Source organism: Nyctereutes procyonoides, unplaced genomic scaffold, assembly GCF_905146905.1.
Source record: "Nyctereutes procyonoides isolate TBG_1078 unplaced genomic scaffold, NYPRO_anot_genome, whole genome shotgun sequence".
Lineage (NCBI taxonomy): Eukaryota > Metazoa > Chordata > Mammalia > Carnivora > Canidae > Nyctereutes > Nyctereutes procyonoides.
In genome coordinates, this window is record NW_026575125.1 from 9,310,879 (window position 1) to 9,338,649 (window position 27,771).

The 27,771-nt window shown below is 48.8% G+C and overlaps 1 protein-coding gene across 1 annotated transcript in view; it reads left to right on the forward strand.

Moving 5' to 3' along the window:
- PRPS2 (phosphoribosyl pyrophosphate synthetase 2) overlaps positions 1–24,660 on the forward strand; it is a 36,976-nt gene extending 12,316 nt beyond the window's left edge. Inside the window, exons 3-7 of the mRNA XM_055339031.1 lie at positions 12,988–13,086; positions 13,775–13,899; positions 19,758–19,931; positions 21,002–21,161; positions 22,093–24,660. Coding sequence (XP_055195006.1) covers positions 12,988–13,086; positions 13,775–13,899; positions 19,758–19,931; positions 21,002–21,161; positions 22,093–22,185 — 651 coding nt within the window. The 3' untranslated portion in view covers positions 22,186–24,660. The remainder of the gene's footprint in view (positions 1–12,987; positions 13,087–13,774; positions 13,900–19,757; positions 19,932–21,001; positions 21,162–22,092) is intronic.
- The last annotated feature ends 3,111 nt before the right edge of the window (positions 24,661–27,771 follow it).

Sequence of the window (27,771 nt, forward strand, 5' to 3'; positions counted from 1 at the left end):
TAACCGTATTCCAAACCTGCTTCATTATTTTTAATCGTACTGCTTCTTTTTTAATCACACCCCGCACATCTGTAAAGTTTTATTTTTGGCTCCATCGGGGTGTGCTAGAAACCGGGGCCTAGTTCTGCCGGTGAAGGAACGGCTCCATAAATCGTGACACACCAGCACAGGCTGGCGCTGACCCGCAGAAAGGCAGGTGACGTAGGGTGGATTGTAAAATGCGTGGCTGTAGCGTCATCTGAGCTCTGGGGTTACAACTTGGGAAACAAGTGGACTCGGGTTTGAATTTCAGCCCCATTATTCACTCAGCGTGTCCTTTGGAACAGTAGCTTAAACTCTGTGTGTTTAGCCTTCTCGTGTGTAAAGTAAGGATAGCGTTTGTCACTGTTTCTAAAATGCATATAGCGTGTAATAAATCCATGGGTAGGCAGCCTTTTTTCCCCAAAAGAACCAGGTGTCAAGTTTTTAGACTTGATGGACCACCAGATCTCTTGCAATAGGTCAGCCCTACCATTTTGGCATGAAAACAGCACATAGGGTACGGAAGTGAAGGGGGGGGGTCTCTCTGTGTTCCAATAAGATTTCGTTTAGGGACATGGAAATAAGAATTTTTATAAGCTTTTCAGATGTCACAAAACATTCTTCAGATGCTTTTCAGCCTCTTAAAAACATAGAAACTGTTCTTATTCTTAGCCTACAGGTTGTACAAAAACAGACCACAGGCTGGGTTGGTCTTATGGGCCGCAGCTGGCCGATGCCTGCTACGGTGGACACGCGGTGATTGCCAGTTTCCTTCCCCGGTACAAACAGCGTGACATGGGCAAAGCTGGGAAGCATTACTTCTGACAGGGTAGAGAACTTGTAGCTTTTTTCACATTTTCAAGATTATGTTCTCGTTTCAATTATCAAATTGTTTTCATTTTTTTTTTAACTGGAAAAATTGGGAACATTTGCCCTGACATTGGTTTCTCCAGTCTTTTTTTTTTTTTTTTGGTTTCTCCAGTCTTAGAAATTTATGAAGCTCATCAAATTTATGCTTTTTTTTTAAAGATTTTATGTATTCATGAGAGACACCGTGGTGGGGATAGAGAGAGGCAGAGGGAGAAACAGGTTCCCCGCAGGGAGCCTGACGCGGGCCTCGATCCCGGGACTCCAGGATCACGCCCTGGGTTGAAGGCAGGCGCCAAACCCCTGAGCCACCCACAGGCATCCCAAATTTATGCTTTTACCAGGGTGGCTTCTAATACAATAAATAAGATCTGGACTATCTGGAAGTCTGTCACGATTGGACTGGCTCACAAAATGTTTGACCTTCCTCCGTGTTTTATCTGGGGAGTTGAACATTTTACTTTTGGTTATTGTACCTTGACGCTACCTTTGTGGAAATGTCATACTGATCTGTTAGTGGCTGTAAAGTGAGTTAACTTGCGAATCTTCTTTCCTGCAAGATTCAGTTGGGTATTGAGCCAAATCCATAGTACAGAACGCAGATTTATAAACAAGATCTGGAGAAGGAAATCAGAAAGTATGAATTTAGAAATTACCTGTGGTTTGGATCTCAGGAGCGGGAAATGCTGGATGCCACGGAGGAATGTTTTTGCCAGTTACAAAATTATAGGAACAGCCCCACTTTGATTAGCATGGAGAATCGCATCCTATTACAAAGAAGTCCCAGTGATCAATTCGTTCTTTTAATTATCCTGAAATCATGTTAGAATGAATAATTCTCTCAGTCACTGAGGCAAATAACCAAGCCTTGAAAACTCGACGTGATGTAGATTCTGTTAAGTATTTAGCAAGGAACTAATACTTAGGATATTTAATACTTAGGATATTTAGGAGCTAATATTTAGGATACAGAGCTGTGTGCCGCAGAGGATGTGAAAATCTCCAAAACCAATTATTTGCCCTCGAGGGATGCCTAGACTAGTTGTGAACTATGACACCCGTACGTATTACATCTTCTAATGTCAAACTTCCAGCGGATGGCGTAAGGTGGGCCCCAGGGGTAGAGGCCAAGGGCTCAGCCAAGGCAGTGTCCCTTTTCAGGTGGACAGACCATTTCTCTCTGGAGTTCTCAGAGCGTCGCAACGTTTGGAGATTTGAACCAGATCTGGGAGGGTCAAATGCAGTAGCAGCATGGGAGCCAGGCAGACGTGGGTATAAACAGCAAGTCTTAAATTGTTCTCTAGAAGAGGGAGAGAGAGTAGGGCCCAGTGTAGACCGCAGGGAGGACCCTTGGAGCTGAGGCGTGGAGAAACAGCTCACAGGAACTAGAGCCATACTGGTCAGGGTCTTTTTATCCCAAGGCAACGTGGAACAGAACATGGGAAATATTTTTTTATGTAATTTTTTAAAAAAGGATTTTATTTATTAGAGAGCAAGAGAGAGTACAAGCAGGAGGGAGGAGCAGGCTCCCCACTGAACGGGGAGCCTGACTTGGGGCTTGATCCCAGGGCTCTGAGATCATGACCTGAACCAAAGGCAGATGCCTAACCCGAGTAAGCCACCCAGGCCCTCCAGAACAGGGAATTAAACAATGAAGACATGAATTATAATATGTAGTTCGTGGAAAAAGTTGAAAAATGTAAAAAAAAAATAGAATATTTCCCTGTAATTTCACTTTCTGGAAAGTTAACATTTTGGGGTGTGTTTCTCATTCCTTGTGTGTTGGAAAAAATGTGTCTGTGTGTGTTTGTTACACATGTATTGCTAACCTTAAAAGTAAAAGTGCCAGTTATTTTCCCAGCAAAAGGTAGATTAATTCGAGAACTAAAAAAAAAAAAAAAAAAAAAACATTGGTAAGTCCAGAGGATGAAGGAGAGGGACACTTTTGAAGGAGCAAACGTGGGAAGTTGGGAGGACCTTTAGGAAACTGGGAGTTTGAAGTATGGTGGCTTTTCATCGGCGGAGCTGTTGCCAGAAATAAGGAAACTTCTTCCTCCTGCTGGAGCAGTGGAGGGATCGAGCGGTATCCCCGTGCAAGGTCAAGTCACCCTCTTGCCGTTGGGTCTGCCATTGACTAGGCCTGGGAGGGCTTGAGCGCTCCGGACTCCGTTTTAGAGAGGGTTCCCGTTACTGACGTCCTTATTTTCCTCTTTTGATCAAGATCTTTCCTTGGAAGCCTCTCTGATCAGCAATCAGGTTCTTTATATTTAGTGGTTTGACCTCTCGGGGCCAGGATGGGCCTTTCCTGGTTGTCAGGTCTCCCGTCACGGAGGGCAAGTGCGTAGCAGTCGGAAACCACTTAAGCCACACCGAGCACAGAGAGAGTTAGAAGAGACGAAGGCTCAGGTGTTGCCCATCTGACGTCTGTATCTTTGGATTGTGAGCACGGGGCCGACATCAGCCTACAGGGCCTGTCCTTTCTGCAAAAGATGGATAGACAACAGGTACCCAGTCCAGAGCAACGTGTCTGTTCCAAACTGCGTGTTGGTTCTAAACCAGAACCCTCGGTCTGAAAATACTTATTGGCCCTTCTTTGGATTTAGGGAAGAAAGGCTTCTCCCTGTGAAGGCCATCCTCAAGTCACATTTGCCTCCAGAAAGTTGCCTCCTCAAGTGGCTGCGAGACAAAATAGTGCAACACTGCAAGAGTGCACTGGAGGGAAAAACCGAGAGTGCATTCGGGGAGGCTACAGGACACGTATAAACATGAAGCAGCGGTTAATGAACCCTTTTTGCAAGAACAGCAAAACTTCAAGGGCATTTTAGAAACAACGTTGTTATCTCAAAAGAGCTGTTTAGAACCACGTGTGTTATCAGTAATAGTCTGTAAAGTTGTGAATTCCTCAACTATGAATTTGGATAAGAATCCAGGGTCAGTTAACAGTTTAGATAAAAGAAAGCCGTGTGAATTCTGGACCTTGTAACTCTGTGGAAACACTCACAGGATCCTAATGAGGCTGTTTGTGTTTCAAAAGGTTTTTTTTTTTTTTGTGCAAGAAATTGGGAAATGGCAGATAAAGGGCATTTTCTTGCCACAAAAAAGATGCAAGAAGCAACAGTGAGAAAAACTATACAGGCCTGGTCTGGATGGCTTGGGAAAGGGGTCTCTCTGGATGTTGTCTGTTCCAATTCCGGGAAAATCTTTACTTTCACATCATCAGATGGTATGCAGGTCCAGTCGAGGTGTGGTGGTTTCTTTAGATGTGTCAACATGGATCCAGGAGTCAATTCCTTTTTTTTTTTAAGATTTTTGAATTTATTCATTTGAGAGAGAGTGCAGACAGGAGAGGAAGAGGAAGAAGCAGACTCCCGTTGAGCAGGGAGCCCGATGTGGGGCTCCGTCCCAGGACTTGGAGATCATAACCCCAGCTGAAGGCAGACACTCAATCATCTGAGCCACCCAGACACCCCCATGAATCTATTCCCTGGAGTTTGGCAGCACAGCGGTTGGTGCGCAGCGAGGCTGAAGAATCTTTTTGGAGGTGTCCTTTCCAGTAGACAGATTGTCCACGTTGAGAAGTGTGAGGACTCAGGATCACGGTCTGCTCAGAGTGCACAGTGAAGAGATCACCAGAGAGCATGGTGATTTTTAATAGCGGCAAGTAGACCTTTTTAATATTGAAGATCTCTCTCTTTGTCAGCTGAGGGTTTAAATAAGAGGCAGGGGCCACACGCATGGGCGTCCTAGGACTGTCTCCAAGAGCGAGAGCACATGAGTCCCAAAAGAGAGGAGGACATGAGATCTAGAAGGACTAACGGGAATGCCTTTGGCCAAGGGATTTGGAGAGTCTATAAACTTTGCCACTTGAGTCCTAACATTAGTGTCCTCAGCACATTCGAACAGCCCTGAGGATCGGGGATGGGACGCACAATGAAAATGTTTGTGTAAAACTGGACACACAGCACAGACTTGTAGAGGCACCTGACCTGTAAAATGGGTTCCCCAGGTAGGGGTTATTATTATTATTATTATTATTATTATTTTACAGAGTTTTAGCCACCAAAGAGGCACTGGCCTACCTGCTAGGGAAGCTTCAGTCCAGTAAGAAAACAGACAGACCATGACTAAACCATGCTTGTGCTCACGAGGTGGGGGGCTGCGTGAGGTCCATCTGCAAGGCACAGGTGCCCCGTTGAGCAACCTGAGACACCAGGGGCAGTAGGGCGAGGCTTCCCACGATTGTACTTTGGACAGGTGGAACAAGCAAAGTCAAGGAGACCCTTTTTGCGACCTTTTTAGTATTTTCCCATCAATATCCCATCATGAACACACTCATTTTGTCAGTAGACCAATGATTTAATGCATGTGCAGTTGGAAGCAGTGGGAATTGTAGAATTTCTGGTCAGACTGGATTGTTATTTGGTCCAAACCAGAGCTTACTTTCTTCATCGAAGCGACAGTTATTAGATTTCCAATATCGTTTCTCCTTTTCTGGGCCTAATTGTTGGGCATCTCCAGTCAATTTTTCTAATTTGAAAGGACATCCCTTTGGAACATGGGGTCTGGCTATCTGACTCCTCGAGAGCAGTATTTTTTGGTGGAAATACAGCAAAGTGATGTCCTTGGGCTTGCAACTGAGTCTGCAATGTCTGGGAACCTTCATAAGCCAGAGCTGCCGGCAAAAGTATGGCACCTAATAAATTTTGGACACAGGAGTCATTTTTTAAAAAAGATTTTATTTATATGAGAGCGAGATAGCATGAGCCAGGAGAGGGAGAAGGAGACGCCCAACGGAGCAGGGAGCCCAGACAGAGGGCTTGATCCTAGGACCCTGAGATCACAACCTGAGCCCCCCAGGCGCCCCCATAGGAGCCGTTTTTCATCTTAGCGCCACTAGAGAGTAAGGAAACCTCATTGCTGCCATTAACATTCCAAAATCATGAGCCACCCCAAAGGCATACTGACTGTCAGTTTAAATGTTTGTGGTTTTGCCCTTGGCGAAGATACAGGCTTGAGTCCGAGCGTAGAACACAGCCTTGTTGGCTGAGGTCGCTGAAGGCAGAGGTGACAAGCCTCAATGACTTCAGAGGGAGTCGATAGCATGCCCTGCGGGGGATTTGCCATTTTTACTGTTTAAGAGCCATCCAAAAGCCTGCACCGGCTAGAGGAGTCCCTGTCACTTGTCCCGGCCAGTCAGAAGGTCACCTGTGGCCTTAAGCAGTTGGGAGGGGCTTCATCAGTGGAAGGGGGAGGAGGGTGGCAGAGGGAGGCTGCTGCGGGGAGCAGCAGTCAGCCAGAGGATGTCATCGGACGGACGAGGTGACTGGCCAAGTGTTGAGTGTGATTGAGAATCGAGGAGGGTGTCCTGTTGCGGGGCACAAGGGGACAGGGCAGGGCCACCCGCATGACTTTCTAAAGTGGCCTTAGCTAAGAGGCCGGTGGCAGGAATGGCCCTGAGGCCGGGGGGGATAGCCCGGAGCCACAGGAGCCACAGGGTCTGGTTGCCAACTGTACAACCCCCTGGGGTGACACTTGTGGGTGAGCGCTCGAGGGCATTCCCTTACCTCCTGCGTATGGAGAAGAAAAGGGCAGGTTGGTGATCGGGGTGCCCAAGGACAGGGCCTTTGTTAGACCTGGCTTTTCAAGTCCCCGAGACTCTGTCATCCGCCCCCCTTTCCAAAGAACAGGGTTAGGTGGGCAGCCCCGGAGCTCAGCGGTTTAGCACCGCCTTCAGCCCAGGGCCTGATCCTGGAGTCCTGGGATCGAGTCCCACGTCAGGCTCCCTGCATGGAACCTGCTTCTCCCTGTGTCTCTGCCTGCCTCTCTTCTCTCTCTGTATCTCTCATTAATAAATAAAATCTTTAAAAAAAAAAAAAGAACAGGGTTAGGTTTGTCAGTTTTCAGTAAAGCGCATAGAAGCGTGAAAGAGAAGTTGGGAACCCCGAGTTCAGCAAAAGTCAGCCAGTCCAAGAAAGCCTCATAACTGGCTCTTAGTTTTAGGTTTTGGGAAATTCAGGATGCCTTGGAGTCTACCCGGATCCAAATCTGGCTCGTGTTCTGAGATCACGTACTTGAGACATCAAACCTGACTTTGAACAAACTGCAGTTTTTCTTTGGAGACTTCTATGTTTTTGTTTGTTTTTTAAGATTTTTATTAATTTATTCGTGAGAGACACAAAGAGACAGGCAGAGACACAGGCAGAGGGAGAAGCAGGCCACATGCAGGGAACCTGACATGGGACTTGATCCCAGGTCTCCAGGGTCACGCCCTGGGCTGAAGGCGGCACTAAACCGCTGAGCCACCCAGGGGTCCCTAAGACCATAAGTTGTAACAGGTGCATGCTGTCTTTCTGGGAAGAGGTTTTGAGGAGGGGGACAGCAGCAAATGGTCTGTGTATCGTGACAAGGTAGGGCCTGCAGAAAACTTTGTAGCTTCCAAATCCGCTTTTAAGGTTTGTGAAAAGTTAAGAAGGACTCTGTAACCCTGGGGCGTCACCGTATGGGTGTCTTGCCATTCTGCCCAAGTGAAAGAGATGCTGGCTGTCCTTATCAACGGGAAAGATGCACCGCACGGGTCAGTCACAGTGAAGAATGTGCTTTCAGGGAGAATGGATGTCAGTAACGCCTGCGGGTTGGGAACGACAGGGTGTCAAGGGATGCCAGTGGTATTTATTGCTTGGAGGTGCTGGACACACCTCCATTCTCAGCCCTTGGGTTTTCTCATAGGTAAAATTGGGGTGTCACAGGGACATATGAGGCCCTGAGCCTTGTAATCTCTATTGTGGGCTTGATGCCCTGAAGGGCTTCTTTGTTTATGGGGTATTAATTAATTCTAGGGATTGATTTGAATCCTCATGGGAGGCACAGTGTGGGTTCTGCCAATATCAGTTGGAGATTTTGCCCATAAAGAGGATGGTAGCTGATTCAGTAGGAATAAATGATCAGGGCCCCCAGACTCTGCTATAGTGCTCTCAGAGATGGAGCGTAGAAAAGACGCCAGCGGGTCATTTGTTTCCCCCTGTTGGCTATTTTGCTTACTACTGTCAAATTCTAGAATTATTTTCCTTGTTGGGAAGAAAGCAATTCCGGCATATTTTTCTAAGAAATCTCAGCCCTGTAAATGCATATGGGCAGAGGAAGTAGGGAAGAAGGGGTGTGTATCTCTCCATCAAAGGGCCGAGACAAAAAGGAGTATGTGCAGAGACTGGAGCCTGGTGAGATTTTCCAGACAACATCCCCCGCCCCCCCATTTGGACTTGTTTCAGTACCCCGAGGCCGGAGCTGCTTTATAGCCCCCAGAGTGCAGTTCTGGTGTCGGTGTCAGTAAGGACAGACACAGGTTTATTCCCAATCTGGGTAGTAGTTTCTGCAAGCTCATTAGAGGGAGGATTGGGAAGAGCCCCTGTAGTTCCTGGTGGCCCCGTTGTGGACAGCAAGATGGAGTCACTCATGTCAAGCAATGATGCGAGCAGTTAAGGGCAGTGCAGCGACCAGACAGCACCGAGACCAGCACCAGCTGACAACACCCCAGAACCGATACCAAGCAGAAGCAGAGGAGGTCTGCAGGGGCCCAGGACTGGTGATTAAATCCCTTTAGCAAGAGAGGCCTTTGCAGGAACATCAGACTCCTGAGAATGACCCCTCTGTGTCTGAGCACTCGGAAAAGGCAGCCGCCGCCAAGGGCTGTGCCCCATATGTCCCCCAACAGAACTGAGACCCTCCACCGGACCCACCGACGCCCCAGCTCAGGGGTGCGCCCACGGCCCGACTTCGTGTTTGGCCCAGGAACGTCCTGCCCCCCGCCCCTCCTCTGGTTCACTGTGTGGCTCGTCTTCTGTCCTGCTCTGCGCGCCATGTAAGAAGCCGAGCTAGCCACGTGGTGGGGTGTCCTGGAGTGTGGACTCCTCACCCGCTTCACAATCACGTTGCCCTTGCTTGGTGACCGACACCGTGGAGAGAGAGACACAGCCCGCAGGTGCGCCCCGGAGCGTGCTCAGGACCGCCGGCCTGGCCCGCAGGATTCTGTGTCCTCGACTCCTCGGGTGTTAGAAAATTCAGAAGAGTCAGAAAAGCCCCCCCGGAGTCCTGCTTGAATTGAGCATAACAGCACTAAAAGGAATAAATCAGAGAGTGAACGTATGTGACCGTAGACTTTGCAGACGTCTCACGCAGGGTGAGGTCCTAAGTGGTGAGATCCTAAGGGCTGGGCACACATAGGTGAGGCCAAGCCCAGCGCCCTGCAGGAAGCAGTCAGCAGCGGAAAGCGGTCCGGGGCTCACCCCTTTGCACCCCCAGGCACGAGGTGGAACTAGCCAGAGCCGAGACCAAGGGAGAATGCCTCAGAAAGGTGCTTGGGGGGCGGAGAAGAATTAAACCATTCCGGGGATCTTGCAAAGATACATGCCACTACTGGCCCCAGTAATCTCTAACTTGGCAGAGACATGTGAAGGAAAAGCAGCTCAGTACCAGGACCCTGGGAGACGTAAGCATGGATCTGAAGGACCCTAAAAATGTAAAGCCATTAGGGTCCTGGGTGCCCACCATGGAGGTTCCCATCTTAGTGATGAAAACCATCTCACAGTTAGACCAGGACAGGCAAAGAGCTAGCTAATAGAGTAGTACGGAAGGACAAATCAATGAATAATTTAAAGGATGAAGTACCCTTGGGGACCTCAAGGTGCCCAACTTGAGGACCCAGGAGATTTTGATAACCCCTAGAGTGTGATTATCAAAGCAGACCTTCAATGCTTCTGCCTGTAATGGGTTCTGGGGTGTCACCTGATGCTGGTCTTGGCGATACCTTATGGCTGTAGTATGCTTAGTGCTTGTGTCATTGCTTGACACAGGCTCCTGCTGGACATGAGTGACTCCATCTTGCTCTGTACACTCATCATTGGGAATTAGGATGTTGGGAAGGTTGGCGAGAGGGCTGAAGGTGCCTGAACCACTTACATTTATTTGCAACAAAATCTTTTCCCAGTGTCCTGGTTCCTTGAAATCATAGCAGAAACTACTCTTCCAGTTTGGGTTGGGGGCCTTCATTTACTGGAGCCGAATATCGAAAATTTCACTGCTCTTTCCTCTGGGTAACTCATCTAGGGTGTGAGCAAGGTGGTTTGCCAGGTTAGTCAAATCTGAAATGGACCCAGTTTCTCATTCCATCCTGGTCCTTTTAACTAAAAGGGAAAGATCCTGGAGCAGTCATTAATAACATAGAATTAAATGTTAACCCCGATGGCTTCAGCATCTAAAGGAAGACCAGAATTTTCATTAAAGACAGTTTGGAGTCGATTATACTAATCACAAACAGATCCATCAAATTTTGTGTGTAAGCCTCAATTTTGTTCCAGTCAACAGGCTTAGGAAAAGCCATTATAATTTTTCAGTGGAGATCTCCAGCCAGCTTAATAGCATCTTGCCAAAGGATAGGGGTCAGTTTGTCTAAAATCCTGCTCAGGATCTCCCCCTGGGCTAGTTCCATCCACTGTCTGGCCCGGCCCTCACCAGCAAGCACGTGCACCAACTGATACAAACCTGAGAAACCAGGGTGGTAAGTTCCAATCATGATTTAAATTCTTCAGCAAACCTGTGGGGGTCCCTCAGTCATTTTAGGAAACCCTATAGCTATGGCTGGAAGTTCAGCAGTAGGCCAGGGAACATAAGAAACTTGGGTCTGTTTAGGTCCTTAGGAGACTTTACATTAAAGGGGCAAGTTTTTTTTTTCTTTTTTTTTTTTTCTTTCCAAGGGGCAAGTTTTAATTGCTTCAGGAGAGGAGTGAGCAGAGGGAGACTGTGATGAAAGGAAAGTTCGGCCAAAGGATTAGCAGGTGAGAGCAGAGGAGATGAGAGGTGCAGAGAGAAGATGATGCCCCAGGGGCGGGGGCCTGAGCACAGGATGGCTGCCTTGGGTCTGGGGGGCAGGGTGAAGAGGCCCCAGAAGCCCCCCCCCCCTTTTTTTTAATTGTTTGCCTCATTTAGTTTATAAAGCATATGTTGGAGAGAGGCAATTTTATATTCCTGAGAGTGTTTGGAAGCTTCAAAATACCAATTAAAATAAAAATCCCATTCCGTTTTAGAATCATGTTGGTTGTCCAATTCAACTTTGAGAAAATTAAGTTTGGAGAGATCGAAAGTTCCCCATAATGTCCATTGAAGTTCTAAATTGCTTCTGGTTAAGCCAGTCCATTTCTTTATAAGTGTGCATGTGGTGGGACCACAGGTTTTAAACATAAAGCTGGCTTGGAGCCCCAGTTGGAGGGGCTGGCATGCCCTCAGAGCGTTTTGATGATTGGGATCCCGTTTCATAGACGTGTTTCACGAACAGCCTGATTCCACAAGGAATCCGATGAAATACTGGTACAACCAAGGACCTAAATAGATCCCAAGTAAAGCCTGGAGAGCTCAGACACAAGGCACGAAGCTCAAAATCCAGGAGAAAACGTACCCTTAAAACCCCAGGGTCGTTGACAAAGCAGTGCGGCCTAACAGCTCGGAGGGTGCTGCACCTGTTTGCTCCCCAGCCATCGGGGGTCCTCTCTGCATCTCAGCCTCTGATCACCGAGGAATCCTAACCTTAAACACAGACACTGCCAGTCACTCTACCGGCAAGGATGGGTTTCTTCGGGAATGAAAGAGAATTAGAAACAAACGAGGAAGGTGTGGCAAGACTGTATGGCAAGCGCGGAAGACAGAGGAGAAGTAGGCTTTTGAGGGAGGCCAGGGGGAAGTTGGGAAGGCTGTTAGGAACTAGAAGGTTTTCTTAAGTATGGTGTGTTAAGAGAAAACCTAAATGATCTCAACATTATGATGTAATTCCTTCCCGTGTGTTTTTACATGAATACACTCTTGTGTATTTAATGGGCATCGTTTGTGACTGTTGGGAATGAAAAATTTTTTTGCTTCAATTTTGAGGTGTAATTGACAACATTGTGTGAGTCCAAATGAAATCTTTTCAGCTTATATATTTTAGGGTTGGTGTATGAGAATATTACTGTTTACGGTAAAATGCCGACCTCTTTTCCTGGGTTTAATCTATGTCTGTGTATTTTCTTTTCTTTTTTTTTTTTTTTTTTTTTTTTTTTTGGATGTAGACAGCCATGGTCCAAGATTTATGATACAGAAACTAAAGCTATGGAGAAGTTAGGTTAGTTTTAAAGAGGATACAGTGACAATAAATGACCTGGCATCCCTTCTTTGAAGTAGCAAATTCTTGATCGCCATATGGTGTTCTTTTTTTCAGTCTGGTTTTCGTTGAATTTGTGATGGCACGAGCTTCCAGCTGTAGTACATCAGGTCTTTAGGAGCTGGCCTGGGCTCTCAGGGCTGTGCAGGGGAGGCTCTGGCTCCCTTCTCAGCCTCCCCTTACACTCCCTCCCAGACCAGCCTGTGGCCACAGTGGACTTCTTGCAGTCCCTGGATGTAACATCTCGGCCTCTGTGATGGTCGCACATGTTGCTTTTTTCTGGAACACTGGTCTCTCCTCTCTATCCTCTCTGCCGGCCACACCTTAAAAGTAGATTCCTCCAAGGGGCTTCTGGTTACCAGTCTCCTTAAACTGGATGCCCTTCATGCTATCCTCGGTACCTTTTATTTTGCACAGTTGTCTCTATTTGAATTGTATAAAAAGTGATGTTAACGTGTATATATTTGTTTGCTTTGATATTTGTTCTCTCTACCCGGTGTCAAGCACATTGTCTTGCAACAGTGTACGGAAGTAGTCAACATTGGGCGAATAAAATGGAATGCATATCTTCCGTTCTGAGAATGTAATTTTCTTGTTATTAATAATCAAACAATTTAAAGTATTAAATGACATGTTGATTTTATTAATGCATCTCTTCCCTTCTCTTTTCCTGTTATAAAATCTCCATCTTGGGAACCCTGGGTGGCGCAGCGGTTTGGCGCCTGCCTTTGGCCCAGGGCCCGATCCTGGAGACCCGGGATCGAATCCCACGTCGGGCTCCCGGTGCATGGAGCCTGCTTCTCCCTCTGCCTATGTCTCTGCCTCTCTCTCTCTCTCCCTGTGTGACTATCATAAATAAAAATTTTAAAAATTTTTTTAAAAAAATAAATAAAATAAAATCTCCATCTTTGTTTTAGAGCCGAGCTCCGATTTCTGCGAAACTTGTGGCCAATATGCTCTCGGTCGCTGGGGCTGATCACATCATCACCATGGACCTGCATGCTTCTCAGATCCAGGTTCCAGCATTTTCTTTCCTTGCCTTTGGTGGTGATCGGGGGCTTAATGCAACTGGTTGAATCCTAACTCTATTAAGTTAAATTGTTTTCGAAGGGGGTGACGTGAGTCGTGTTTAAGTTTGTATGCGGTGGCTCTCTTAGATTTTCATCTTTACTGGACTTGGAAACATGGTTGAAGGTTGTTACCGCTGTCTGCCACCAACTTGCAAACGACTTCAGAGGAGTGGGAATGGCTTCTTGGTAGTCAGCCTTACAATTCCATCTCCACTCCTCGAAAATAATTACAGTGGCAGAGTTGTGATGTATGTTTTTTCACCCTCCTCATAGCTTAGTTCTTCATCTAAAACAGGCCACTTTATACTGTGCCTCCTCTGTGATACCATGAATATGAAGAAGCGTTTGGCTTATAATAAGGTGCTTAATTAAGACAACAAACCTCACTGCCCTGCAAGACTGTTCTCCTATTCCTTAGGATATAGGCAACCCTAAGATAATAGGTTTCCAAAGATAATGGGTTGGACTTACATAGGCTCCCGGAACGTATCTGTCTTTCAATGTAATTCTGTTAAAATCAAGAAAAGGGAGTCTGTTGAAAAGCCTTCTTTTGAATAAAAAATTCAAATTTGACTTCATGCAAGAGGTTCTCTTTAAAACAAAACTGCGGTGTGCCGCGCACTTCTCCTCTTAGGGCTTCTTTGACATCCCGGTGGATAACCTGTACGCGGAGCCCGCCGTCCTGCAGTGGATCCGAGAGAACATTGCTGAGTGGAGGAACTGTATCATTGTCTCGCCCGACGCCGGGGGAGCCAAGAGGTAGGCAGACGCCACGGTTTTGCTTTGTTTTATTATTTTTTTAATATGTTAGATAAGGAAGCACGTTCTGAATTACTTAATGCTCTGTTTTGTAAATGAACAAGTAAGGGGACTGCAGTCCTCACCTGCAGGGCAGGGAGCGGTCCTCTTTGTTAACGTTCCATCGTTCATGCAAGAAGTACAGGCACGTCTTTGTTTTCAGCAAATATGTTTCAGTCGGTGGTTTTAAGAGTCTATTTGTTTGAGAGAGAGAGAACAAGCACGAGCCAGGGGAGCAGCAGAGGCAGAGGGAGAAGCAGGCTCCCCGCTGAGCAGGGAGCCCGATGGGGGGCTTGATCCCAGGACCCCGGGGTCACGACCCGAGCCGAAGGCAGATGCTTCACCGATGGAGCCCTCAGGTGTCCCAGTGCTGGTTTTTTTTTTTTAAAACTTTTTTTTAAAATTTTTATTTATTTATGATAGTCACAGAAAGAGAGAGAGAGAGAGAGAGAGAGAGAGAGAGAGAGAGGCAGAGACACAGGCAGAGGGAGAAGCAGGCTCCATGCACCGGGAGCCCGACGTGGGACTCGATCCCGGATCTCCAGGATCACACCCTGGGCCAAAGACAGGCGCCAAACCGCTGCGCCACCCAGGGATCCCCAGTGCTGGTTTTTAAGTTACTTTTTTCTGATTATGAAAGCGACGAGCCCAATTGGAAAATAAGACTTTTAATTAACAACACGATTGACTAAGCTAGTCCCTCCTCCTATAAACACCTGACAGTGGAGGCCAAAATAGAGTTCTAAAAAAGAAATCTGTGTCCATAGAGCACCAGGAAAAAGGGAAATGTCCAGGGCCGGGAAATAAAGAAGGGCTGAAGACCCTGCTTACGTGGCCTGGCGGGGGGTTATCAGATCCAAGAAGAGGCTGCTGGCTTGGGTGTTAACTGCCCACGTAGAGGTCTCCAGAGAGAAGGGAGATGAAAGTTCGACCTCTCCCCAGTGGCACGGGGGACAGCCAGCTTTACTCAGTCCTTTGGTGGGGGGGTGGGGAGGACAAAATAGCCACTCTTGAGAAATCGGACTGAGAGCCTGTGCCCTGTGCAGGTGTGCGGTGAGTTCTGCGTGCCCCTTGGTGCGGGGATCCCTAAGCTAAGAACACTTGGTCCCGGGCCACCGGGAATCTCACTGTCCCAGCTGAGCACTCCCCACGGGAGACCGCCTCATGCCTGATGATCCTCGGGAGGGCATAGCCCGGAGCCGGCGTGTGCAGAGGAGCCGGCGGCAGGCGGCCGGCCCCGTGGGGTGACACGACGCTTCCTGGACCGTAAAATGACCAGCTTGGACAGAAAGGGACACGCTACCCAAAGCGTCCTAATGCTGGCACACTGACTAGCATGAGAAAGTGGCTCTGAGCCTCGGATCGGGAGAGCCTCGCAGGCGTCAGGAATGAAGGAGCAGTCAGTGCAGGGAGCTCAGAATGAAGGGCAACGACGACGCAACACGGATTGGAGACGCACCGCTCTTCCGCGGCCTGACGTGACCCTGTCACACAAGGCAGCGGCCTCCTGGAAAAGGAAGACAGGGTGCTTGGGGCTTCAGGGCCCAGGTGTAGGGGCCTCCATCAGGGAGGGAGAGGGACAGAAGACCTCTGTCAGTCCATTGCAAAAGCAAAGAAGCTGATAAACATACCAGGAGTGCCCTGCGGCCACCCAGCTTCAGGACATACGTCTATAACCTGCAGATGCGTCACCTGGCTCTCTTGTCCACCTGTAGCCTGGTTAAGGGACTTAGAATCAAACTAAAAAGCTCAGGAGTGGCCCAGAAAGCTGTCATGAACCCGAGCTGGGAAGCAGAGGTGCTAATTCTCTTAGAAGAGCCGCGATGAGCGCCAAGCTGCCGTCTCTGGTGCTTGGTCCCCCGCACAGGAGAGGGGGTGAACAGGTGGGGCTGGGCCTCTGACAGCAGCAGGAAGTGGCCGTTGACAGGAAGGAGACACAAATACATCAGAGTCGGAAGCAGAAAGTGAGCGGCAAAGCCCCCATGCAGGGACCTCTGGGTCAAAGCACGTGGAGTGTCTGCCCGCGTAAGATCTCGGGGCAGTGGGGGCGCCTGGGGGGCTCAGTCACTTAAGCATCTGCCTTGGCTCCGGTCATGATCTCAGGTCCTGGGATCAAGTCCCACGTTGGGCTCCCTGCTTAGCGAGGAGTCTACTTCTCCCTCTGCCCCTCCCCCTGCGCTCGCTCACACTCGCTTTCTCTTTCATTCACGCTCTTTCTCAAGTATTAAAAAAAAAAACACAGGGAATGTGAGTGGCATTTTGGAGTTATTTCTATAGCAAACGCTTGCTGTTCACTTGGAAACCTTAGTAAGTCACATAGTGGACTCCCTTCAAATATGGTGAATCCACTGGTGCGATGGAAGGTTCGAGGTGAAAAAGCAGGCCAGAGGTACGTGAGCATAAGATGTAACTTGTTTTTAGTAACAGTTTTATTAAGACAGAAGTCATCTACTTACCGTCCACCTACTTAAAGTGCACAGCTCAGTGCCTTTCACTGTGTTCGTACAGTTGTGCCTCCATCACCACTACCGAGTTCCGGACGTGTTCATCACCCCCAAAGAAGCCTGTTCCCAATAGCCAGGCGCTCTCCATTCCCTCTGCCCCCAGCCCCTGGTCACCACTAATCTCTTCTCTGTGTCTCTGGACATTTCATATGGATAGATGATGCAATACGTGGTCCTTGTGTCTGGTGTATTCTTTTTTTTTTTTTTTTTGAAGATTTTATTTACTTAAGAGAGACAGGAGCTGGAGAAGCAGCAGAGGGGAGAAGCAGGCTCCCTGCCGAGTGAGGACCCCAATGTGGGGCTCGATCCCAGGACCCCAGGATCATGACCTGAGCCTGAAGGCAGATGTCCAACCCACTGAGCCACCGAGGCACCCCCCCCCATTTCCTTCTTTAGAGGCCTCTGTTCTTCCCAGTGCGAGAATTCTGTTATTCAGACATGTCCCCCTTTTTATTTCATACAAATGGAAATATCTGCTTTTTAAAAAACATCCTCATCCCATCTTAGCAGCGATTCCACAGCTGTGCAGGAGATCTACTCTATTGCTCTTTCCAGCTGGGTGATAATTCGTCATAGGCATAGATCATCGTTCCTTTATCAGGTCGCCCCGTTCCTCACTTGGGGGTACCATTGTGTGTCCTCTTAAGCACCGTCCCGCCACACTGTACTTACTACATTTTGTGTACATTCAGGTCTCTTTCTAGAAGAGACCAGGTCCTGGGGCAAGAGCCGTTCAGGTTTTGATGGACAGTGACAAAATAATTGGGTCTTTCGGAAAAGGTAGACTGGTCAGCGCTCCGAGTGTGGACGCGGGTGACTCTCTCCGAGGCCTGCTGTGGAGCAGACATCGTCTGGTTTATAAACAGATGGTGATGATACGGGATCTTTTCCTGTTAATTCTGGTGGACAAGGTCAAGCGCCCTCTGCGGCCTGCTGCTTTTCCCCGAGGGCCTGGTCGTGCCTCTGCCTGTTGTCACGTTGGCCGGAAGCCTTTTCCTCCGGATCGTTAGGAGTTCTGTGCAGACAGGAGGTCACATCTTTGTTTCCTGTGGGGGTGGGGGCGGTGCAGATACTTCCCCGAGTTTTTCATGCCTTCCCTTGGTGTATTTTTCATCTCTGCAAGACTTTTAGAACGTTGCTTCTGTCGTCATTTATCTCTTCATGTTCTGACTTCTGGGTGTAGGAAGTTTTCACCCTCCTCAATTCTTCTTCTCCCATGATTTCATATATTTTAAGACAAATTGCCTTCTTCCCTTTTTAATGTTCCAATTTTTCTTCCATCTGATATTTGTTTTGGAACAAAGAGTGAAGAAGAATCCAGCTTTTTCTCCCCCCAGCTATCTAGTTGTTCCAAAACTATTTATTAAATAATCCGTCTTTCCCCTGCTGATTTGAAACACCATTTTATGCACCAAATTCCCCTATCTACTTGCCAACTCTTGCCTCTTTTTTTTGGATTTATTTATTTCAGAGAGGGGGAGGGGCAGAGGGAGAACGAGAATCTCAAGCTAACTCCATGCTGAGTGCAGAGCCCGACTCGGGGCTCGATCCCAAGACCCTGAGATCACGACCTGAGCTAAACCCTAGAGTCAGATGCTTAACCCACTGAGGACACGCAGGTGTCCCAACTGTTGCTTTCAAAAATGCAGAACCAACGAAGCAGAGTTAATGGCCAGCACTGAGATGCTGTCCTTTTCCAGGTCACCTTTAAAGCTGTCCCACTCGAGCAGCCCTGCTCCCTCTGCCAGGGACCATCAAGCTTTTTAAGAGCATATATTTTGGAATTTTTTTTTTTTTTTTGCCACTTCCTTCCTTTTCCCCCCAAGTTTCGTTACCTCCTTCCTACAGTGGAGTAAGCTGCTCCCCAGCGGACAGAACAGTCACAGCGGTAACACGTGATACACGCAGTAGATACTACCACTGGCATCTTTGCTTGATGCAAAATCGTCATTTCATCAAAGGAAACAGGTCTCTGACCAACTAGAACTTTCTGCCTTGGCGAAAAGCCTCAAAGCTTGACATACTGCAGGTAAAACTTAACATTGCCACAAGAGGTCACTGTCTGGTAGGCTTTGCGGCTCGCTTGGCTTGGGCTAAGGAAGAGTGAACCTTAGGAGGGAGCGCACCTACTGCCCATCAGTAGTAACCTGAAACTGGTGTGGGAAGTTGGTGAAATGAAATAATTCAGGTTTAACTTTTACTGTTTTTCTTCCGGAAAGCACGTAAACACGTGTGTCGAAGAAACAGAAATGAAACCGCATGTGATTTGGGTTCCAGCTTGCCCTGCCTGAGGTTTCCGTGTGATACGTTGTCTCAACAGGAGTTGTTAGGAACACACCTTAAGTGTCCTGTACGTGGAAAAGGAGGATTGTAGCCCCGTGCCCAGGGCTCACTGATCAGCCTGGCCTGCCACCTTCTCTTTCTGGTGCCAGCCCAGCCCTTTCTGAGTGAGTGACTTTGGAGCATTTGCCAGGGATGAGGAGAGAAACTCAAGGTTTACAAGCCCCAAGGCCTGCAGGGCAGTGAAGTCCACTTTCATAAGCCCCAGTGTGATATGTGCCTTTGTGAGCTAGGACTTCTGTCCCCACTGGCTGCACCACAGACTGAGCGAGTGGCGGTTTCTAAATCACTTGATTTGAGTTGTGTCTATGACTTGTATTTTTTTCTAAGTATTTTATTGAGTTTCATATATGCTGTATTTTCTTGCTGCTAATGGCTATTTCCTTTTGCTTTTTTTTTTGAAAGTTTTTTTTTAAGACTATTTATTTATTCATGAGAGACAAAGAGAGGCAGAGACACAGGCAGAGGGAGAAGCAGGCTCCATGCCGGGAGCCCGACGCGGGACTCGATCCCTGGTCCCCAGGATCACGCCCTGGGCTGAAGGCGGTGCTAAACCGCTGAGCCACCCGGGCTGCCCTTTTTGAAAGTTTGTATTTGAATTCCAGTTCACACACAGTGTAATATCAGTTTCAGGTGTACAATACACCTGATTGTACACGTGCCCGTGATTTTTTTTAAAGTATGCACAGACACTAACGGATTCCCATATTGATTTCCCATCCAGTACTTCCATCCAGTGGTCCAGGCACCCGGCGTTTGTTGCCAGGTGCCACGAACACAAGGCCACCTCTGCACATGTCTCCCCGCGGCTTGTCTACTGTGCACCCCAGGCCAGGCCTGGCTTTCCAAGTGAGCCCCGATTACCTCGTTATCTCAAACGTGGCTGGTTAACCGCATTCCTAAAATACGACCATAGACGTCAAGGGCTTTTCTTCTGTTGACAGTATTTTGCATTCTGGCTGTGTGTTCGAGCAGGGTCACGTCGATTGCAGACCGGTTGAATGTGGAATTCGCCTTGATTCACAAAGAGAGGAAGAAAGCAAATGAAGTGGACCGGATGGTTCTGGTGGGCGACGTGAAGGACCGCGTGGCTATCCTCGTGGACGACATGGCTGACACCTGTGGCACCATCTGCCACGCCGCGGACAAGTACGAGGGGCGGTGCGGGCAAGCGTTAGAGCATCGCATTAGGAAAGGAAAAATGTCAGCTCTTAAAAACTGGGCCTGTTCTTCCTAATGATTGCTGATTGCTGGGGGGTGGCCTTTCAGGCCCATTTATTTTTTTCTTGGTGGAAGACAATCCCCTGGGCCTTTAGGGCCTGGTTTTCATTTTCCAGGATGAGCTTTCAGTGTCTGGAAAAGGATCCAAGAAGGTGCTCCCCCCGCACCTGAGCACAGAGGGAAGAGACCGTCTCGTGGGCTCCTTTGGGCCTGGTCTTCCTTTGGCCTTCGCTTGAGCCTCCCCGGCCGTGGCTCCCGAAGGTTCGAGAGCTGGGCCGTGGCTAGTGGGAGCCGCGGTGCGGAGCACTGGTTGCGGGGCCGCTCTGACTTGAGCTGGGCTGCAAGCACGCAGCACCCGCTGGGCCAAAGGCAGTGTGAAACCAAGAATGCAAAATCTGTCAGTAGTTTAGATTGAATGTGACTCAAAATGATGGTAGTTTGGCTTTATTTATTTTTTCTTTTTAATATTTTATTTATTTATTCATGAGAGACACGGGGGGGCGGGGGTGGGAGCAGAGACACAGGCAGAGGGAGAAGCAGGCTCCATGCAGGGAGCCCGACGTGGGACTCCATCCCGGGTCCCCAGGATCACACCCTGGGCTGAAGGTGGCGCTAAACTGCTGAGCCACCCAGGGCTGCTCGGTAGTTTGGCTTTATCAGTTGAAACCAGCGGTTCTCAACCAAGGACAGTTTTTGCTCCCCAGGAGACATTTGGCAGTGTCTGGAGATGATTTTGGTTGTCACAGCCGAGGGGTAGGGGGATGCTGCTCAGCAAAGCATTATGTGGGCCCAAGGCTGATAATCCCTGATTTAACAGAATACAAAAGGTTTTGCCAGTACGTACCTTCAGAGATCGTTTTCGAGGCTAATAAATGTGAGTCAGATTGGTTTTCTGTTTTTCTTTATGGAACACGCTTTTTGCCTTTTAATTCACACTGAGGGGAGAATGTTTCAGGAATATTTGTGTACACTTAATTGTTTTGCTCTCTGCTTTACAGGCTGCTCTCCGCCGGAGCCACCAAGGTTTATGCTATCCTTACACACGGGATCTTCTCTGGGCCAGCTATTTCCAGAATAAACAACGCCGCCTTTGAGGCTGTTGTCGTCACAAACACCATTCCGCAAGAGGACAAAATGAAACACTGTCCCAAGATTCAGGTACTGCTACACAGCAGAGGCGCGCAGCGAGGAATCTACCTTGAGCCCCAAAAGATAGCGCTGAGTCTTGTGTGTGTGACTGCGTGTGTGACATGCTTGCCCAGGGATAGCTGCCAGATGCTGTGGCTTCCCGTAACGGCGGGTGGGATTCACGTTAGGTCTGAGAAAGGCTGGGGCCGGTGCAGGTCAGAGTTGGAAATAGTCAAAACCACACTAGAAAAGCAGTTAAAAACAGGCTGTTGTTGCAAAAAAGTTTTGGCGGAACGCAGCCACACATATTCATTGACGTATCGTCTGTAGCTGTCGTCACGCTACGTTGACTTGAGTCGAGTCTGGCCCCGCAGAGCTGAAAATATTTACCGTTGGGCCTTTTACCCAAAAGCTACTCACTGAACCCTGAGTGAGGTGATCACAGCTGTGCTCTTTTTTTTTTTTTTTGAGATTTTATTTATTTATTCATGAGAGACACACAGAGAGGGGCAGAGACACAGGCAGAGGGAGAAGCGGGCTGCCTGCGGGGAGCCCGATGCGGGACTCGATCCCAGGACCCCAGGGTCACGCCCTGGGCTGAAAACAGGCAGACAGTCACCCAGGTGTCCCCAGCTGTGCTCTTAAGTGACGCAGTCACTGCATTTTTGGAAACTAAGAAGAAAACCTTCCATGTGATGATTGAGTAAAATTAACAGACATCCCAAGGAAAGGCTATCTCTGGGTACCAGTGACCCCGAAAAGCCTTTGATTGAAGGTCTCGCCTCCAGGGTCCCACGTGTGATTGTAATTGGAAGGTAGAAACGGGCGCAGGTTGGGGGCGGGGGGGTGATCGCGCGTCTTTGTGCTGGAGAAGTCGTTCCTGGGCTCTCTGGCTCTAAGTTTTTCGTGGACTCTGACTGAGGTGTCCCACTGTCCTCTCCCCTTTTCTGTTGGCCTTTAGGTCATTGATATCTCGATGATCTTGGCAGAGGCGATCCGAAGAACGCACAACGGTGAATCCGTGTCCTACCTGTTCAGCCACGTCCCGCTATAGGCCCGGACGTGAGGTGTGGAGCAGGCCTGCTCGGGCCGCTGCCTTGTGTGCGTTTGCCTGACTTTAGTTTTAGGACTCAGCAATCCTAGGATAATGCAAAAGCGTCCGATCTTTGTACCCTGCAAGATCCATTGTTTCCCCCCTCTCAAGCTCAAGACCATTTACTTCTGGTTTGGGAGGGGGAAGGGGAGGGTGGTGGTTATCTGATCTTTTTACGTGAACTGTCCTTAAGGTCATCCTGGCTCATTCTGACAGGTGACCTTTCTTTTGTTTTACCAGTACTCCGAGGCCACAACTTTCAAGTATGTAATTCCACTGCGGAAGGTCATAGTCTGTCTGTTTCGAGGTCGCCAAAGGTGACTTCAGATTAAAGCCTTCTGTGTAAATACTGATAATGCCTATGGACATTTGGGTCAAACCCTGTATACAGAATTAGCCTTTTCCTTCCGAGTGCACCTTAGAAAATTTATAATACCCTGAATTCGGTTGGGTTTTTTTTCTTTTCTTTTTAGTAGCCAGGTTTCATATAAACCTTTGTTATCGTGCTCAATTTGACCAAATTTTAGGTAGCTTCAGAGGGCTGCTGACACATTTACTTTCTGATAAACATTAGACATTATCACAAGCAATTCAGCATTTCTTTGGTTGTTGTTGCCACTGCCGAGAAACGCATTATAACTGCCACTTACCTGAAATGTCGCGTTCTGAAATTCCAAAATTAATGTTCAGCAATGGATCTGACTGAGAAAGTGTCAAGATAGACCCTACAGGCTCGCTGGTGCCACTCATGCTGCGCTCTGGCCATCTGAGGCGGACAGCTCTGCAAGCGGCAACTCCGTCCTACCATCTTGTTTTATGGCCTCTTTTTAGCTCTAGCTTTTACTTCGCCTTCTTTCCAATAATCTCACGTTGTGTGTTTCCACCAAAACCAAGACTCCCCTAAGTTCCCTCAGGCTTACTAGTGTCTGTTCGTTATTTGTTCCTGACATCATAAAAAGGCGAATTTTTGTGAGTACCACCAAATGCTTATTTAAACATCACCTCCTTCGTTTTGATTTAGTAGTCTTTTGCCTTTTGTAATCAGAAGTAGCAGGTCTCCTAGACAACTGATTGTTTTAACTAAAACTGTTACATGAAAAATGTGGGTAAGAAAGGCCTACAAAGAAAGTACAAATAAGTAAGCATTAATTGCTTCATTGAGATAAGGTTCGAGTGGTGGCCCAAGAGTGATCATGGAGGCAAAGATTGCTTTATCCACAGATGGCGCTTGACAGCATCTTCCTCAGTGGGGTGCATCCCTAAGGCGAGCTTTGACTCCCCATGAGTCTTGGTAGATGCACACTGGTGCACAACCAACTAAATTCTTCAGCCCGGAAAGAAGAGAATTTGCCTGCGTAGACAAAGGCTGGGAATAATAACAATCCCTCCCTTCTGCTGAATCTTAAAACTTGAAGAGAGGAAATTGCCTGATCTAAGTTTTGCAGGTGGCAAAACCAAATCTTTAAGTCACTTGAGCAGCAATTTTTAAGATTTCAAACTTCAGTCCAGCGGAGGTTGAAGTTTAGCAAGCATCGTGTTGGTCATTGCAGAGACCGGCATTTTGCTGTACCTTAAAATGGTTTTTGAGAAAAACAATGGCATTCTAGCCTGGTAGAGTCAGCTATGCGATACCGATTGGCTCTACCTAGGAAGAGTTGACTTGATAATGTAAAGAGCCTCCTTAGATGTATGTAATTTTTAGTTTTGATAAATGAGTGATATCTATTTCTTGGAATTTCTATGCAAAGACAGATGAAAATGTAGTTACAGACACACGCAGGTAGACGGCCTTGGCATATAAGTGTAGACATGTTGACATGACTGACGAGAGGTGATTTAAACGTGATCATTTCGTCTTCAGATTGAGTCTAAGATACAGAGCTAGTTTTAAAATAATCCTCAGATAAAAATCTGCATTGTCATCGAATTAACTGACTTTTTCTCTCTTTTGGCCTCACTTTTTGTTTTCAAGTAGTTCTGCTATATTCACTAATTCGACTAGACTTGGCCATACACGGGGGCAATGTAGACCTCAACCATTTGATGGTTTCAGCTGCAGAAAGATGAGGGGGGTGGCCTCAGGAGCGGCCCAATCGCAGAACTTGTGTATCCCTTGCCCCTGGTGTGCAGGCATTCAGGGAAACCACCCAGTGTATCGGTTCTGTCCAACTCTGCCTAATGGGCCTGGACTCACGGATATCTAGCCGAAAAGGGGAGCCAGAGAAGTACACGCATACCAAAGCTGCTCGTCCTCCAACTTAAATGATATTAATCAACCTGCAGATAATTCATACTAGAACTTGCTTTGTTTAGATGTCCCTTAGATTCAGGAATGTATCATTTGCAGTGCTTGTATTGGTTTAGAACATACGATTTTAAGATCATCCACCACTGTACTAAAACATTTCAATAAAATCATGCTACTTCTTTCTATCATAGTTTGTGTCGTCATTACGGAGTGCTGTGTTTTGACGGGGGGACCCGAACGTGTTTGGTACTTGAGGATTATAGCCTGGCAGATACAATTACAGAAAAGCTGGAAGTTAATGGAAGTCAGCTCTTGTCTGTTTTGAAGATATTTCTTTGGGGACTGACCAGCAGTCACCTCGTCCCAAAGTGTAACAGCCGTGCCACATAAGATGACGCAAGTTGAACATTCTAGACGTTGCCTGTAACATTGGAGATCACACGGTATGCTTACACATTACAGTAGTAATGGTTGGTGTCCCCAGATTGGAGCAGACCAAACTTCAACGTAGGCCCCATCGAGTTTTTCCATCTGCTCTGATTTCAGAAGCACCAAGAGTTTCCTGCTCCCTTAAAGCAACTACCTATCCAGTGAAGCTTTAAATTACTCTTGGGGGACAAAGGAAATTTATAATTCTGTTCTCCCGCCAAAGCTCAGCTTTATAGTGTGGGTAGTGCTGAGAGTGGCAGCATTTTGCCTCAAAAGTTTCAGCAAAATATAAAGAACTAAAACAGTCTTCCAGAGAAGGTCACGGTTTAATACCCAACATGATGGAATGTACTAGAAGGAAGAAAAATGGGGACCTGGAATCCAAAAACTCTTAGACCTAAAAATGCTGTCACATGTCTTCCGGAAGGGTTTCCTTTCATACGGGCAGATCCTGCCAGCTGACAGGCCAAGTGTCAAAGGGAAAACAGGAATTCTCGGGGATTCAGGGGATCGATCAAGCTGGGGAGATCAGAAAGGGCTTTGTGAAGGGACTGCCATTATAGATGATCATTCCTGGAGGAATCTTCCAGAACCACGTGGCTCTATTCCACCAGGGACTGAAGCAGGACAGCATAGGGCATTTGGTACACGATATGTTTGAGTGAGGTTGGCCGAGGAGGCTGGAAGGTAAGGGCTGAAGCACGTCGCCAGAGCGTTGACCTCTATTGCATGGAGAAGTCTCCAGAATGCCTCCTTTTCGCTGCAGATCTTCACCTTACTGATTCATTTTCCTGCAGCCCAGGGTCCCGCCCCTCCACCTTCTCCCTGCCCTTGCTTTCCAGAGTTGCTTCACTGTGGTCTCAGCTCTGTCTTCTCCGACAGCGAAGCGCGTGATGCCCAGAGATTTCACCACTTAGTACAGTCAAGGCAACAGCCAAAGCTCTTTGGGAGTCTCGTGCCTCAGTTTCCATAGATGGGAAATGGCCTAACAGGGCTTGTACTGGGGGTGTGACGGGGACTGCACGAGATCCCTGGACGTTTTGCACAGTACTTTCCGCCTTCAGGGCAGGCGTCTTAAATCTTCCCTTTGAAAGAAGCTAAGTAGATGCGAAGCCACAGGATTTTCATGCATTTTGCAGATGTTAAGGCTCGTGCGTGTGTGGTCTCCTCACAAGCATGTCGTCCTGACAGGTGACTGTCAACGACGGCGTTCCGTGGTGTCAAGTGGCTGCATGTAGAGAATCCTTGCAGTGGCCGTAGCGCTGCCGGGGAAGAAGGGCACACGCGCCCCGGGGTCGATCGGGGCCGTTCCCAACGACCCGGTTCGATTCTCCTTCCCGCACAAAGACCAGCAAAGGCGGCGCCGGTGTAAACGGTAAGGGCGCTCCGCCCTGGGGGCTTCCCCAGCTGAGGACTTCTGGGCGTAAATGCACCCCGAATAAGACCATCCTGTGGTGGCAGGCCAGGCCCTCAGAGCCCTCCCGAGGGGGCCCCGGGGGGGGGGGAGCAGGGCTCTCCCTGGGGCTACAGGCCAGGTGGTGGCCGCACGGCCCATGCCCCCGCTGCACCTTGCCGTTGCCACCGTCCGCTGCCCCTCCGCCCCTCCGCGTAGGGCACTGTCCCCCCCCAGCGCTGTCCGGGGACCGCGAGCCGGTGGCCGGGCCGCGGAGTCCTGCCACTTGGCCTGCGGGCGCGACGGGACGGGCCGCTCGGGTCCCCACCTGTGCGGTGTCACTGTCCACCTCCTTTACGAGGCGGACGTCGGACGCCGGGGGCTCCCCGTCTTTGGCAGCCACTCTGCCACCAGCGGGCCTTGTCTTTGTCCCCGTCTTCGGTGGCTCGGCCCGGGGACAGGAGGCCACCGGGTGCCCGCCACCCGTCTGGGGCCCGGAGCTCGGTGCAGCGCTGAGCCCGAGGAGAGGCCGAAGCCCAGCTGCCCTGCCCCGCAACGCGGTCGGCCCGCGCTCTGACCTGTTGGCTCCCGCCGCCCACGCCACGCGATCGGGCCCCAGCCTCGGCAGCCCACACACAGGGTGCCGTCCCGAGCCCGCGGCCGGCCCACCCCGCCCCGAACACGTGCTGCTGGCCCACGTGCACTTTCCGGCTGTGGGTGTGCACCTCCCCGCGGGTGCCCGAGGGAGCGTGAATACGGTGGTCATCTGGGGACGTGGTGGCCTCGGCCTTGGGCTTCTCCCTGCCTGGCCTCGCAGCCACCATCCTCACCCCCCACCGGTTTACACTGTCCTAATGGCAGAGTTCCGTGGTCAAAAGGAAAACCAGCAGCAGTCATTTTACATTTTTTTAAATTTGCATTTCAAAAGAGCGATAAAAAGAGACTGGGAAAGCGACAGATGGCATGCAGTGGACAGTGTCCTAAATCGGGAGTGTGGCAATCTGGAGTTTGGTTCCGGATATACCCCTAGCAAGCTGTGTGACCTTGGGAAAGGGGCTACACCCCTGTGAGTCTTGAGTATCTCTGCAAAAATCAGAGGGTAGATGATTGCTGAAGTCCCAGCAGTTTTTTTTTTTTAAAAAGATTTTATTTATTCGAGAAACAGATAGAGAGGCAGAGACACAGGCAGAGGGAGAAGCAGGCTCCATGCAGGAAGCCCGATGCGGGACTCGATCCCAGGTCTCCAGGATCAGACCCTGGGCTGAAGGCGGCGCAAAACCGCTGAGCCACCCAGGGATCCCTCCCCAGCAGTTTTTAATTAGCCTCGGCTCTCTGTTCCAGACGTAGTTGGAACATCTAGTAACCAAAGGTGGCCCCAAAGACACAAGCTGGTTACTTGCCCCTCAGGTGCAGCTCTAGTTTTGCTGGCTGCACCGCTCGCCGTTTCTTTGCTGGAAGCCCTGATTCCCAGGAAGCC